The 15,741-nt window shown below is 38.6% G+C and overlaps 1 protein-coding gene across 2 annotated transcripts in view; it reads left to right on the top strand.

Annotated features, from left to right (window-relative positions):
• Positions 1-11,044, top strand: part of antxr1a (ANTXR cell adhesion molecule 1a) — a 30,828-nt gene extending 19,784 nt beyond the window's left edge. For both annotated transcript variants that reach the window (XM_047382300.1, XM_047382301.1), the window contains 4 exons: positions 733-828; positions 1,023-1,190; positions 2,057-2,137; positions 7,737-11,044. In XM_047382300.1, coding sequence (XP_047238256.1) covers positions 733-828; positions 1,023-1,190; positions 2,057-2,137; positions 7,737-8,153 — 762 coding nt within the window. In that variant the 3' untranslated portion in view covers positions 8,154-11,044. The remainder of the gene's footprint in view (positions 1-732; positions 829-1,022; positions 1,191-2,056; positions 2,138-7,736) is intronic.
• Positions 11,045-15,741: the final 4,697 nt, after the last annotated feature.

The following is a 15,741-nucleotide window of genomic DNA, read 5'->3' on the forward strand; positions in this document are numbered from 1 at the left end:
AGCATAATTTCACTGTCAAAACCTAAAAATAATCCATCCTGTAATTTGATTAAATGTATTCAGCGGGAAAGAGAATCCTATTAGAGAAATATTAGTTTTTTACAAAAATATTAGTTGTTTTGTTTTTATAAAAAACAGGGCTCCAATATTTTGGCAACCGTACAATTCCTATAAAGTAAATTTAACTGAATAATTTCTTGATTGAAACTTAAAAATTGTATGTTGATCGGAGTTTCTGGGAAATTTTTATTGAGTAATACATGCCTTTCTGCTTTCCTGTTGTATAAATATATGACGTGACAAAGAGCTATGTTTCTCTTAGCCACCCTGCATAATGGGAAATACAAGAAACATGTGATTCAAGCTAGTCGCCATTAAAAGCTAAAGGTAATTAGCTTTTCACTATATCTACAATAAGAGCAATAGTTAAAAGGCTCAAAAGAGCTGGAACTGGAACAAACTGGGTTGGGGTGACAACCCAAGTTCATTTAAACGACATGCACAGGGAGGAGGATGGACACAGAGGTTAAAAAATCTCCAAACCTCACTAACTGCTTACAAATCTGCATAAAATCTTAGTGAGATTATGCAACTGCAATTAAAGAATACATTACACTATATGTCAGTCAGCTTCTCAGTTGTTGCTTATTGTTTACCTGAAGTAAATGCCAACAAAGAAAAAATGTTGTATTAATAAGTGTTTGAAATCTGCTTCATGTTGCTCTCATTTAGGACGATGAGGACTTTGAAGCACCTAAGAAAAAATGGCCAACGGTAGATGCCTCCTACTATGGAGGACGAGGAGTGGGGGGAATCAAAAGGATGGAGGTGAGATAGTGCTAACATGTAACACATGCAAATCTAATGCTCCTCAAAAGGCCTGAGTGAGGACCTCAATGCTTTCAGAAAATTGCAACAGCACCACAACTCTGTCCACATAATTTCAATGAACCTTTCCCAGACATAAAATATAAGATGTTGAGTCGCAGTGCAATAAATCACTGATTAAAGATTGTTGCTAGGTTCGCTGGGGGGAAAAAGGCTCCACAGAAGAAGGCGCAAAGCTGGAGAAAGCCAAAAATGCCAAAGTGAAGATGCCGGATCAAGAGTACGAGCCTCCGACCACTCGGGTTCTCAACAACGGCATGCAGAAACCTCCAGCACCACGCAAGTGGTACTCACCCATTAAGGTAGCTGCGTAGGCACACAGGAGGAAATTACAGGAACTTCAACACACTTTTACATGAATTGTTGACAACTAAAATCATACCTCATGGTTTCCAGATGTCATTCTTTTGAAGTGAGACTAAAACTTTTCCTCTATCTCTCACTCCGCACAGATATATCTCAATCCAAATACAGAAAGTGCCAGTACTCGAAGTAACTCTGATGGCGTAGCATAAGGCAGATCTCACTTGCCCAGTATTAACGAAAGACGTATGATTGGTAAAATACTTGCTGAAAAATCGTGCTGGTTTTTCTCAGCAAACATTTAATTTACTAAACATTCTGGGCTCTTTCATAGTTCATTAGGCATAACGGCTTTTCTGAGATGTGAACCTGTGAGAAGGATAATGTACAACATCTGCTAAAAATCATCTTATGCTAGTCTGGATGGGAAAAACCAGTTAATGGGATTATCGTCATGTTGCATTGAAAACGCTTAGAGAAGTGTTAAGGTAATAATGTTTGGTGACAGCTGGGATGCAGCACCTTCCTTGAAGGCTAGTATGGGGTTAATGGAGAGAAGCCTTTCCAGCAGGGGATTGCTAATAGAAAGCAGACTCTTGTTGGACTGACCTCCTGGGGGACGGACTGCACAGCTAGCAGTTTGGGAGAGAAAACAGCTGTGTTTTCTGCACATATCCTTGAAATATTAACTGTTTAAAAAAAATGAAGAAACACTTCATAGCAAATAGGAACCATATCTGTTTATGGCTGAAAAAAAATCCTTTGAGAATTAATTAGAAATGCCTACTGTGAAAGATGGGTTCATCTGTAGTGTTTTACGTACGTTTTCTGTAAAAATTGAGTTGTTTTTTTTTATCCTCTGCAGAGCAAACTCGATGCACTCTGGGTTCTTCTGAAAAAAGGCTACGACCGCGTATCTGTAATGAGACCTCATCCAGGGGACAAGGTAAGCACACAAAACCTCAACAAGGATCATTTATCTGACTTGACTGACTGAGGATTTAATAAAAAAACGATCAGAATTTGCATCTGAAAATCTGCAATGAAGTGTGAACTGAAAGCCTCATGGGAAAACTTGTGGTGAGTTAAGATTTGGAGCACAGCATTTGGCTACAGAGCTCTGCAGTGCAAGGCTGTCTGGTGAAGTCATTATAAATAGGCCACAGTAATTGCTGCAAGGCCAGCTGCAGTGGGAAGGTAAGAGAGCAATGATTTCAAAAGTTGGCAGCTGAGATGTAGAGAATAAAAAAACGCAAGAGTTTATGTAATGCTTCACATTGCATACGTCAGACGCCTAACTCTGCAAATAAGTTAATGCATTCCCAATCTGAGACATGTCCAGATCCTTTCCTCTGATTTACCCAATGCGCATTTTATCAGTAATCTGACAAAATATTTAAATAAATAAACTTTTAATTTTTGCTAAATCTGCCCGATTTCTTATAAAACAGTTTTGGCTATGTCATATAAACAACCCATGGACTCTGCTGCTACCATGCAGACCTTTGTCGAGCTGTGCAGGGTGGCACCCAGCTGTGTGGAGGGTTCGGTAACGAAGAAAATACATCTGACTTTACATAAAATAATATCCACGTAAGCATGACTTAGAGGTGAGGTCGTCTTAGGTGGAGGAAGGAGCTCTTTTTCAGGAATTACATGTTTGAAACTGGACTTGAACCCACCAGCTATATGTCTAGCAGATTTAAAGGTCCTCCAACAATGGCAGCAAGTTGTGCTGATCATTTTTAGGGGGTTTATTTTAAAGGTTTTGCAAGTTTTAGATACGCATTGTGTGTTTGTTTATTGTGTTTGAATTTCTTAAGAGCATGGCTTTAACTTTAGCTTTAGTAAATTGCAAAACATGTTTACAGCAAAATTCACAACATTTTCTCATGTTATGACCAAAAACTAATTATTTAGTTGGGTTTTATGTAATAGACTAATGCAAAGATCCTTTAATCGGGAGGTGGAAATAAAATGGCAGTTTTCACAATTTTTGCAAATAAAAAGGTAAAAATGTGGCATGAATTTGTGTTTAGTCCTCTTTACTCTCATAGCTGTAAATAAAATCTAGTTTAATCAGTTGCCTTCAGAAGTCAGTTAACAGTTTTCACCTATGTGTAATCTCAGTATAAATCCATCTGGTCATTGAAGGCCTCAGAGGTTTGTTAGTGAGGTTGTTCACTTTAGTGAACAAAAAGCATAAGAAGAAACCTGTTAGAGGCTGAAAAGGTGTTGAGACACTGAGGACCTTCACCTGTCAGCAGAACAATTTCCCAAAACACAACAGGAGTAGGAATGGAATAGACTAGATCAAAGCACATTCATATATGGCCCAGTGAAAGTCCAGACCTAAAGTTAAACAAGAATCTGTGGTAAGACTTAAAAATTCATGTTTAGAGATGATCTCTTGTTAAAATAAAAAGTATAAACAAGGGGGAAAATGGGTTCAAACTGTGGAATCACAGGGGTTGATTTGCCAATGCAGGCCACACTTTTCAGATTTTTATTTGCAAGAAGTTTGAAAATAGTCCACTTTTCAATCACACATTAGTTTGTGTCTATCTTATAAGACACATTAAAGTTTGTTGTTGTAATTTGACAAAACATGAAAATGTTCAATAGACAAGATAGACTTGTATGTTATGCAAGTCTGTTTTGGTAACTAATGTAGGAGAAACCTCCAGCACTTGAGTTTTGCAGCACTGTCAAAACTGCATGCTGGACGCCTCTGTTTTAGGTTATTTTTGTGTAATAAATGTTAAGCCTAAGTGCTGATGGTAGCACCAAACTGACCATGCCGATTCTTTTTAACTACACATCTATAAAGAAATCTGAAAAAAATCTGTTTTTAACCTAGAAGCTTCAAAAGAAGGTGATCACCGTATTTCATGAAGTAACATGTCTAATTTTCTCAGAAATCTTGATAATTGAGAACACTGACTCGAGTTTGTTCAGACATTGGCCCAACTAGCTATACATAGGTTGACATTTTTAGCCTTTTGTCATATTATACAGCAATGTTAGCAGTGTATTCCTGTTATGTTTGTATCAAACTTCTATCTCCTGGAACTTTTTCCAGTTTTGTGATTGCATTACATTTGAACGCAAATTACAATAATTTGTTAGTATTCCACAAATCAGTCCAAACAGAATGGGATTGGTTCATAAATTGTGAGCTCACGCTGTTTTTCTTTTCTTGTTTAGTTGCACAAAGACTGTAGGCATCCATTATGCCAAACTCTACCACCGAATGAACAATTTTTATGTCAGCCTAGACATCTTTATCGTCCAACTACAAAACATGCAGTGAACCTATCACTTACTGCCACTTTCTCCAAAGCGGTTTACAGCTTAGTAGGTTATCGTGATGCAAAACTAACTACCCGGAGCAGCTGATAAAGTGGCAGAGACTACATCAGTTAATCTGGCACTGTAGACTTGTGCAATCCCAGTAAACATGGGAAACACAAGGAAATGGAAGGATACCCAACTTTTTCTCCAAGGCTGTTTAGCTGTATTTTCATAAAAACGCAGAAACAGTAGGAGTACTGTCATTTTGTTCGAGATAGATCTGACCCACATGCAGAAGAACACTCAGAAGCACAACGGAATTAGTGAAAGGTGTTTTATTTACAAAGTGATACTGGAACATGAACGATAGAATTGCCAACTGCATGGAAAGAGGGGAAGGAGAACTGGTGAAAGCAAGAACTATAATCTTGAGGAATAAACGAGAAGTAATTATGTTAATAGTAGAACGGCTTACTAAGTGAGTGAAGTCAGGTCGAAGTCAGGTCAACATCAGCTTAGTGACAAAGAATGAAGCGTAGCTTAGAAGTGGCTGAGCTTGTTACCACTGAAGGCAAACACTCGAAGTGCTGGCAGCCTCCTGCTTAAATACTCCTCCATGCAATCAGCAGATAAGTCGCACCTGTCACCCAGCACACCTGAGAATCTCCAGCACCATCAGGAAACTGAAAACAAAGTGCCGACAAAATCACAATCACAAACACACACACAGAAACCAAAACCCCAACAAGTACAACAAAAGTTATTTTTATTTTCAAATTACAAGGTTTTGGTTAAGGTTAAATAAATTTAAAAGGTCAACTTTTACATCAGTTAAAGTCCAACATGTCGCCGTTCCTTAAAATCAAAGTCAAGAGGGTTCATACTAACAACTCAACAAGTAAGACTTCCTTCCTATAAAAACTTTAAAGAAGAACTGTTCAATCTCATTTCCTCAAGCATTTAAGAACCTGGTTCTGATTCCAATTAAAAATCTCCTGTCAAACCCTAAACTTTATGACTTACCCAAAATGAGTTCAGTGATCTGAGGGTGGAAACCAGTTTCTTTTCCTACTGACTGCCAAAGAAAAACTAAAGTCATGGCTCTGTGTGGTGTCGTGTAATTCTAAGCCTTGAAATTGTAGCACACTTTTTATGGTTTTTTTAGTAGGCTGCATGATAATTATTGTGCTGTACAGTTACCATATAGTTCAATATAGTTAAACTTACATTTATTGTTGAAGCACACAAGTGCAATTTCCAATGATTCATGCAACAAACAGATATAAAATGATCACAAAATCATTGAAATAAACAAGATCAAAAACAAAATCAAAACAGATAATAGTAACTGAAAGGTATTGCAGATGAATAACAAGATAAATGAGAAATATTTATCTTGACAACATAAAACAAGTAGTTAGAGTTAACTTTTTATTTTAATTTAATATTGCAAAGACAGATAGCTACTTTAGTGACTTGATTTAATATGTGAGGTAAAACATGATCAAAATGACTCTAAAGTTTTTTACAGTATCGCTGGAAGCCAAAACGATTCCACCAAGGGAAACTAGTAGGGCTGATGGGAACTCCCTGAACTTCTTTTCTTGAATATAACAAAAACACAAGTCATCCAGATCTGGATTCAGTGATAGATACAACTGGGCATTGTTGGTGTAACAAAGGAAAGCCATGTATTCTGATCATACATTGCCTAAATAAAGCATGTATGTAGTGATCAGAAGTGGACCCAGAGTAGAACCCTGAGTGACACCATAATTCACTTTATAAAGGGATAAGGATAATATGTTACTTACATGTATAAACTGGAACCAGAAATCTGTCTTCTTTTCTATCTTAAACTTTAGTAGAAAGAAAACTACAGGGAGCTAAGAAGTCCTGTTATTTTCAGTCTCCATCAGAATTTAAATAAAACATTAAGCTTCTGCTTCTGTACTTGCATGTCATTTTATCTTACCTGTTTTTATCTCAGATTGAATTTTTGAGAGAGAAAAGCTGTAATTTATTTGTCATATCATTATAACTCTCAGGCCAACTCAGTGCAGATCTTTAAGGAGTGCTGCTCATTTCTGAAATATGATTTTGTCTTATTTGATTGACCTTGTTTAAAAACACAACCAGCAACCGATTCCATCCTTCAGCTTGAGTAGTTGCAAAGTTGTTTATGATTACAATGACACATTTACCCATGGTTATATTTTTTTTCTACCTTCAACAAACCACTGTCTGTACTGTTTAGAGTAAGGGCACAGTGCTTACGTCAGTATGAATCACAGTATTATTTAAAGTAGTTCTGACAATTTCCAACAGAAATCAGCAAGTGATTTGTTTCCAAACTGTTGTTGAGGCAGCAATTTAAGCATATTTCATCTTAACCATAATAAAAACTTGAAAGTTCACCTTCATCCTATTAAAACATTTACACACATATAATACTAACACTGATCATCAAACACAGAAGTCTTTAAAAGGGATAGTTAAGAATTTATGAAGAAAGATTTTGTGAAACGTTATTACTGTTAATATTTTCTCTGAGTAGTTAATTGTCTTGGTGTTTCTGTTTAATCCAGTTTAGTTGGTCCTGAAGGGTGAAGATAAGAACCAGTCAGAAAGGGGCAAAGTAAACTAATACTATATTCAAACAACTCAACGCTGTTTTATGAACCTCTAAACCACTGCCACATTTGCATAGGGTGGTTATTTAAAGAAACACCAATGAGGATTTATCTGGACAATGAAGGAAGGAATGCGTCAGTATTGTTCTTCCTGTGTGAAACACATATGTAGAACATTTAACATTTCTGTTTACAGTAAATTTTTAATCAAAAGAAAAGCAGTGTAAAAAAAAAGAATCTTAAAGCAGTTAAAATGAATGCGGTTATTATGATTGCCTTGTTCTCTGTTTCTTATCAGAAGATCATTGGTGGTGTACCCCCTCCTACCTCTATTTGCCGTGTAAATAATTATTGGCTTCTATGTATATAAGATCCAAATGAAAACATGAGGATGCTGAAAGGTACATGAAATAGTATTAGCATAACCTGCTATTATATTTTTGAGAATGTAATTGTTTTAACATTTTGTTTAAAACTCTGCATTCTTTCTAACGGCCACAAGGGGGTGAATTTTCTGGTTTCCAAAAGAACTATTTTATATCGGTCTATACAGGTTTTTTTTTTTATGAAAGTGGAGTAATTTATTCTAATAAAACATTTTCTGTCTTAAACTTTCAGGGAAGATGTATGAACTTCACCCGCATAAATTCCCCACCTCCTCACCATCCCCACTTCAACTATCCCCCTTCACCCATCTGCACCCCTCCCAACAGAAGTCCTCCTCCACCGCAGGGCTCCTTGCCCCCGACTCCTGGCGGCCCTCAATCATTTTCTTTCTCCGCACTTCCATCCCCTCCTTCAACTCCTCCTCCTCTTTCCTCCACTCCCTCACCACCCCTCATCCCTCCCCCTTACACACCACCTCCCAACCGAGCTCTTCCTCCAACCACCACGTACATACCTGCTCCAACAGCATCCCCACCCACCCCTCCACCTTGTGCTCCTCCAGCTGGCCCACTGCCCCCTCCTCCACAAGGACCTCCCCCTGGGCGAGCGCCCCCACCTGCCCGTCCACCGCCCCATCCTGGACTGTAGAGCAAAGGGAGAGACACCAAACTGAAGGAGACCAGTGATCAGCTTGTAGTGTTGTGGTTCATGCTTGTAAGCAAGAACCTGTCTCCTGCCTCGTGGAGAGAGGCCAGGAGAATCTCTATCCAGCTATTTGTCTATAACGACTTTTGTAGCAGAACAATGCAATTACTCAGATGCTTGAATTTACACTCTACAAACAGTCCGTGCAAATAAGATCATGCAGCCTGGATCTAGAACATTTGTGCAGATGATGCTCAGAGGTGCCACAGAACCCACTAACCCCTCCATGATAAGTGTGGATAATCCTTAGGAGCTTGGACTAAAGTGTCTGCATGTCGGCTCTCAATAAGAAGCTAAGCTGTACTGGTCATGATGCTTAAATGCATGTTTATCAGTCGTAATATTTCTGATAAGAGATGAAACTCAGGCTTGAAATGTTTTGTCTTCTAGCAGACTTCCAGGAATCTGAAGATCCTTGACATTTTTTTTAAGTTTCAGCAACTGCATGCAAAAAAGGCATCTGTGAGCTTTGTAGTTTTACTTTTTGTAAGGTTTTCATTACAGTTTTTTATAATGAATATCTTAAAATTTTCTAACCTTTATTTTTTTTACAAAACAAAGAAGAAACAGAAAATGCAAATGTAATTCACTTTAATTTTGTACCCATCTGAAAGCAGCACAAGGACAAATACACGCAGCACAACAAGATTCTTGTACATTTAGCACAAGGTTTACTTTTAGGGTTTGGAAGCTAAGGACAACAGCTGTTGTAAGAGTGGAATACTTGCTTGATATAGAAACATGTGAGCAGGTCGGTCCATTCTCTGTAAGTTTTTCTATTCAAAATGTGTCAAATATTGCCAGTGATGGAGAGGTCTGGGTTTCAGTCTGGGCGGTTTACCCCATGATGAAGCCATATTGTATGATCTGCAGACTGTGGTTTGGCATTGGCCTGCTGAAGTAAACAAAGACTATGTCATCATCTGGATGGAAGCATATGCTGCTCCGACGCTGGTTTTATATTGTTTATCCCCAACGGCAACTTGGCAGATATTTCATGTCTTGTGCACTAATGCATCCCTAAACCATCTTGCTCTTTTAGCAGGAACATTTTTAACTTACATTTGTGAAGCATTAAGCTGTGCCTACTAGCAGTGTGTTGTGGAATATAATGCTTTGCTGCCTGTTTAAATGTTCTCACAACTGATTATTTTATCTCATCCCTTTTACCTGAAATCTTGAATTGCCTAAGCATCTTAAAACTCCCCAACTTTTACTATCGTAAAAATACTTTTTTAAACTAGTAAATGATTTGGGTATGTAAACACATGTCTATTTTTTTCCTCTGAAAGTGCCTTGGGGATAGTTTTGGAATCTCTACCCAGTATTGTTGCTGACCTACTTAACTGCAGTGCCTTGGGAATGTTTTCACACCACTTGAACTTTTCTCACTTTGCAGCCACAGATTTCAGTGTATTGTATCTGGATTTCATGTGATACAACAACACGAAAAAAAGTCTAATGAGTGGGAAGTCTACTCTGATACTCAGTTAACTCCAGCTGATCTGTGAAGCACTCAGAGATTTATTAAAGAACGTTAGTGAACAAACAGCACCATAAAGACCAAGGCACACAGCTGACAGGTTATGGATATATTAAAAGCAGGGTAAGGTTTTAAAACATTATCCGAAGCTCTGAGCAGATCTACAAGCATTGCTCAGTCTATATTTAAAAATGGAAATTGTACTTCAAACCTAACACGTGGCAGCTCACCTAAACTGGCATTGGGCAAGGAGAGAGTTAGTTTGAAAAGCTGCCAAATAGTCCATGGTAACCCTGGAGGAGCTGTAGAGATCCATAGCTCAGGTGGGAGAATCTGTTGGCAGTACAAATGTTGGTTGTGAACTCCACAAATTTTACTGAAGAGTTTTAAATAAATAGCCATTGTTATAAGAAAACCTTAAACATATGCTTGAATTTTGCCACAGGCCATGTAGGGGAAATGTACAATATGTGGAGGTAGGTGCTCTGGTTGGATAAGAGCAAAGTGTAACCTTTTGGCCTACATGCAAAATGCTACGTGTATCCTAAACACCCCATCCCTACGCTGAGATATGGTGGTGGCAGCATCATGCTGTGGAAATGCCTTTCTGTAGCAGAGACAGCAAAGGTGGTCAGAGTAAATGAGAAGGTAAATGGAGCTAAATACAGGGCAATCCTGGGAGGAAATCTGTTTGAGGCTGTAAAAGACTTGAGACTGAGTCAGAGATTCACTTTCTAGCAGGACGACTCTAACAGAACAACCAGAGCAACAGTGGAATAGATTAAAGCATCAAAGAAGCTTGAGGTACCTGGTTAAGAAGAATGACAAATGAATTCAGTGGTTTTGTAAAGCTGACAGGCAGGCACCTGTACGATATAAGCACAATTCAGGTTTTCCTCATGGGGGATTAGGTACAGATTTACACCACACCTTTCAGATTTTTCTTTGCATAAAAAAATATTCAACACTGTTTTACAACTTCGCAATTATGTACTATGTCAAGTTGGTCTATCTGACAGTATCCCAATAAAATATGTTAAACTCTGTGGTTGCAATGTGACAAAAATTAAAGGGGCAGTGCAAGGAACCTCTTCCTGTTTCGTTTTCTTTCTCTGAGACCTATCCATTTTTGTGATTATTTAGCTAAACACGCTTACACCACAACATCCAGATCTACGTTGTGTTTTGTTGGGGTTGTTTTCCATTTACAGTGTCACAGCTTTTTTTAAATGTAGATTTTATGAAGAAATAATGTTTCCCAAGCATACTAGATCTCATGAAGACTTTTAACATAAAATCTCTTCTGAAGATGTTTTAATTGAAGCACTCAGTAAAAACATGTAAAAGCCTCTATGTGTTTAAATGAATGCTTTATCAACTGTGCATGTTTTTAAAAACATTCCTACATGCCTTTTATTTTGCAATATCTTAGAAAAAACCAAAATGTGCACACTTCTGGTTGAATGTACAACTGTTCTGTTTTCTTTCTTTTAGCAGCAGCAATACAGAGCTGATATTGCCTCTGGCATCTCACAGGGGAGAGGGGCTGTTTGCAGAACAACACAGAGGAACTCAATCACTCCCTGTGATATAAAAAAAAGGGAAAAGCATATGCAGAGCATGGCTAACTAATTCCAGATGTCAATATGTTGCATTAATGTCACATGCAGGAATGGAGTGATCTACCCTGGAAAATATTAGACTCCTTCTAATCCTCAGGAAATGTGGACAAGCTGAAGAAAAGGGAATCTGGCTCTGATTGTTTATGATTTGGAGAGGATTAAGGGTAATGAAGTGAATAAAATGTTATGGATGGATACTTTCTTATCTTTGAAGGTTTGAAGTTGATAATGTGTGACTAAGCACTGACACGGTTTTCAAATATATATAAATATTCAATATATATACTTCTATCTATATCTATATATCTATCTTGTTCTCTCTCTCTCTCTCTCTCTCTCTCTCTCTATATATATATATATATATATATATATATATGTATATATATATTTTCCTCTTTTCAAATGAAAGTAAATTTCATAAAACATAATGCTAAGGTCGCAAATCCTGTAGGAAAGGAGTGGAAAGGCCCAGAAGTTGCTTGAGGTCCAATAATGTGAAGTTTCTTCAGCCGTTATGATTTGGTAAGTCATGTCATCTAATGGTGTTGGTCCTCCGTGTTTCATCAAGTCCAAAATCAGCACAGCCATCTACTACGACAGTTTAGTGCATTGATGCCTTCTTCTGCTGACAAGCTTTGTGGAGATGCTGCTTTCATTCTCCAGCAGGACTTGACAACTGTCCACACTCCCAAAACATCAATACCTGCTTTAATGACCTTGAACTGTACTGAATTGGTCTAACGTGAACCCCATAGAGAATGTATGGCGCATTGTCAAGAGGAAGATGAGAGACACCAGACCGAACAATGTAGACGACCTGAAGGCTGCTTTTAAAGCATCCTTGGCTTTGTTAACACCTGAGAAGAAACACAGGCTGATCAACTCCATACCACACTTCTTTCATGCAGTAAGTCATACCCTGAATAAATGAATATTCTGTATAGTATTTAGACATATTTTGCAGTAGATTGACATTGTGTTAAAAATAATTATTTAATAGTTTCATGTAATCTAATTTTCTGAGAAAATGAAATTTGGCTTTTAAGCTACATTATATCACTCTAGGTGTGTAATGAATCAATTAAATGAGCTTCACTTTGTGAATTTAATTGCTCTAATAAATTAACTTTTCACTGATATGATATACAGGTCCTTCTCAAAATATTAGCATATTGTGATAAAGTTAATTATTTTCCATAATGTCATGATGAAAATTTAACATTCATATATTTTAGATTCATTGCACACTAGCTGAAATATTTCAGGTCTTTTATTGTCTTAATACGGATGATTTTGGCATACAGCTCATGAAAACCCAAAATTCCTATCTCACAAAATTAGCATATCATTAAGAGGGTCTCTAAACGAGCTATGAACCTAATCATCTGAATCAACGAGTTAACTCTAAACACCCGCAAAAGATTCCTGAGGCCTTTAAAACTCCCAGCCTGGTTCATCACTCAAAACCCCAATCATGGGTAAGACTGCCGACCTGACTGCTGTCCAGAAGGCCACTATTGACACCCTCAAGCAAGAGGGTAAGACACAGAAAGAAATTTCTGAACGAATAGGCTGTTCCCAGAGCGCTGTATCAAGGCACCTCAGTGGGAAGTCTGTGGGAAGGAAAACGTGTGGCAGAAAACGCTGCACAACGAGAAGAGGTGACCGGACCCTGAGGAAGATTGTGGAGAAGGGCCGATTCCAGACCTTGGGGGACCTGCGGAAGCAGTGGACTGAGTCTGGAGTAGAAACATCCAGAGCCACCGTGCACAGGCGTGTGCAGGAAATGGGCTACAGGTGCCGCATTCCCCAGGTCAAGCCACTTTTGAACCAGAAACAGCGGCAGAAGTGCCTGACCTGGGCTACAGAGAAGCAGCACTGGACTGTTGCTCAGTGGTCCAAAGTACTTATTTCGGATGAAAGCAAATTATGCATGTCATTTGGAAATCAAGGTGCCAGAGTCTGGAGGAAGACTGGGGAGAAGGAAATGCCAAAATGCCAGAAGTCCAGTGTCAAGTACCCACAGTCAGTGATGGTCTGGGGTGCCGTCTCAGCTGCTGGTGTTGGTCCACTGTGTTTTATCAAGGGCAGGGTCAATGCAGCTAGCTATCAGGAGATTTTGGAGCACTTCATGCTTCCATCTGCTGAAAAGCTTTATGGAGATGAAGATTTCATTTTTCAGCACGACCTGGAACCTGCTCACAGTGCCAAAACCACTGGTAAATGGTTTATTGACCATGGTATCACTGTGCTCAATTGGCCTGCCAACTCTCCTGACCTGAACCCCATAGAGAATCTGTGGGATATTGTGAAGAGAACGTTGAGAGACTCAAGACCCAACACTCTGGATGAGCTAAAGGCCGCTATCGAAGCATCCTGGGCCTCCATAAGACCTCAGCAGTGCCACAGGCTGATTGCCTCCATGCCACGCCGCATTGAAGCAGTCATTTCTGCAAAAGGATTCCCGACCAAGTATTGAGTGCATAACTGTACATGATTATTTGAAGGTTGACGTTTTTTGTATTAAAAACACTTTTCTTTTATTGGTCGGATGAAATATGCTAATTTTGTGAGATAGGAATTTTGGGTTTTCATGAGCTGTATGCCAAAATCATCCGTATTAAGACAATAAAAGACCTGAAATATTTCAGTTAGTGTGCAATGAATCTAAAATATATGAATGTTAAATTTTCATCATTACATTATGGAAAATAATTAACTTTATCACAATATGCTAATATTTTGAGAAGGACCTGTATACTAATCAAATGAGATGCAGATGTAGTTTTAACGAGCTGAGGTAAGGATGGTAACGCCACCTGCTTTCATTTACTAGGTTAATTTCAAACAGCTTGTTGAAGCTGCTGTGCTGCTTTGGTTTGCACTTGGCTGCTGAAGGGCTTGACTATTGTACACTGAGATGCTTCACACAATGGTCTTTTTCCATGAAAAACTACCCATGATTGGAGAATTGAGACTGCTTTTGCTAAGAGTTATGGCCGATTTCTACAACTGCTCTGAAGCTGCATATGAAGACATTATAATAATGAGCATGTGCAGTGAAATCGTCCTGAAAACTGCCCTCATCCTCACCAACAGCTTGGCTATTCAGCTTAAAATCATGCTGAAGCTGAATGCATTGCTCAGGGTGGTGCTGACCGGTCAGCTTTTACCACCGAAGGACTTTGACCAATGTGGCTGCTCGAGATGGTCCACCTGGCTCTCCTCAAAGACCATCTGGAACAACAGTCTCTCTCTGGTTTGTGGTGAAGGAAGGGGAGCTGTGCAGTGGTTAAAGTCAGTTCATGTGGTGCTGCGTGTCCTGCGTGTAATCTGTCGGCATTCACTGTGTGTTTCTGTGACCATCCTGGGCCTCGGCCGTATGGTACTGTTGATCCCCTCTGCTGTATGCAGAAGGCTTGGGCCTCTTATCTCCACCATTTCATCTTCTTGGGGCTTTACAAGACCACTGGGGACAATATTCCAAATGCTTGGTGTTTACAATCTGTGGTCCATCTAAGATAAATGTGCAAGTGTTCATGTGCCTGAATTCTGCATATATTGTACAAATAGCTAAGAAGAAAATATTGTAAACTTTTAATGCTTAATGTGAATATTTAATTGTTTTTCAATTGTTTTTAATTGTAATAAATTTGAAATATTAAGTCAGAAGCATTTTTTAGGGCATGAGCCAGGTATGTCTGTAATATCAGCCAAACTTATGCTTTACTGATTTGTTTTTCTATTTGTTTTGCCAGTTTGTTGTAAATTAAAGATACAATCTACCCTCCTAAAAACAAGATGCACAGGCTGTTGCAGGTGAGACATCACAGAAGGTAAAATATGAGCAGTCTTTTGACTACATTCATTTTTTTGTACTCTACAGAAGCAAACCATTTGAGCCATACCTGATAACACTGTATGGATTACATGAAAAATAAAGCAGGTCTGTGTAGACTGTGCTGTGCTTTACCACCAGCGCAGATAGGAATGGGCAGATTCTATCAAAGCCCCTCCGTGATCATTTTGAGGCAAGAAGTCAAAAACATTTGTTTTGTTCAAATTATTAAGTTACATGTTTCTTGCCGAAGTGCTACAGCGACTGCCGTTTCATCGGGTAAAAGCTCACCAGATGATTGCCAAGCTGACAGACCTAATTAGTCATTTTCCACAAAGAGTCAAATTTTAAATCAAGAAAATATGTTTTGTCTACAGATATTTTGTATTGATGGCATTTTAAAAACTTGATAAGTTATAGTTTAGCAGGAACGAAGGCAGGAATGTGTCTTCATATCGCAAATGTTGCTGACCCCTGACCTATCCCACCACATGACGGAGGAAGTTTGTCAGAGCTTGCAGAGTTGGTCAGAGCTTGAGAGTGATGTTAAACTTTGTATTTTGTGAAACCCCATTCATCAACTAGATG

This window comes from Girardinichthys multiradiatus, chromosome 12 (assembly GCF_021462225.1).
Source record: "Girardinichthys multiradiatus isolate DD_20200921_A chromosome 12, DD_fGirMul_XY1, whole genome shotgun sequence".
NCBI classification, from domain to species: domain Eukaryota; kingdom Metazoa; phylum Chordata; class Actinopteri; order Cyprinodontiformes; family Goodeidae; genus Girardinichthys; species Girardinichthys multiradiatus.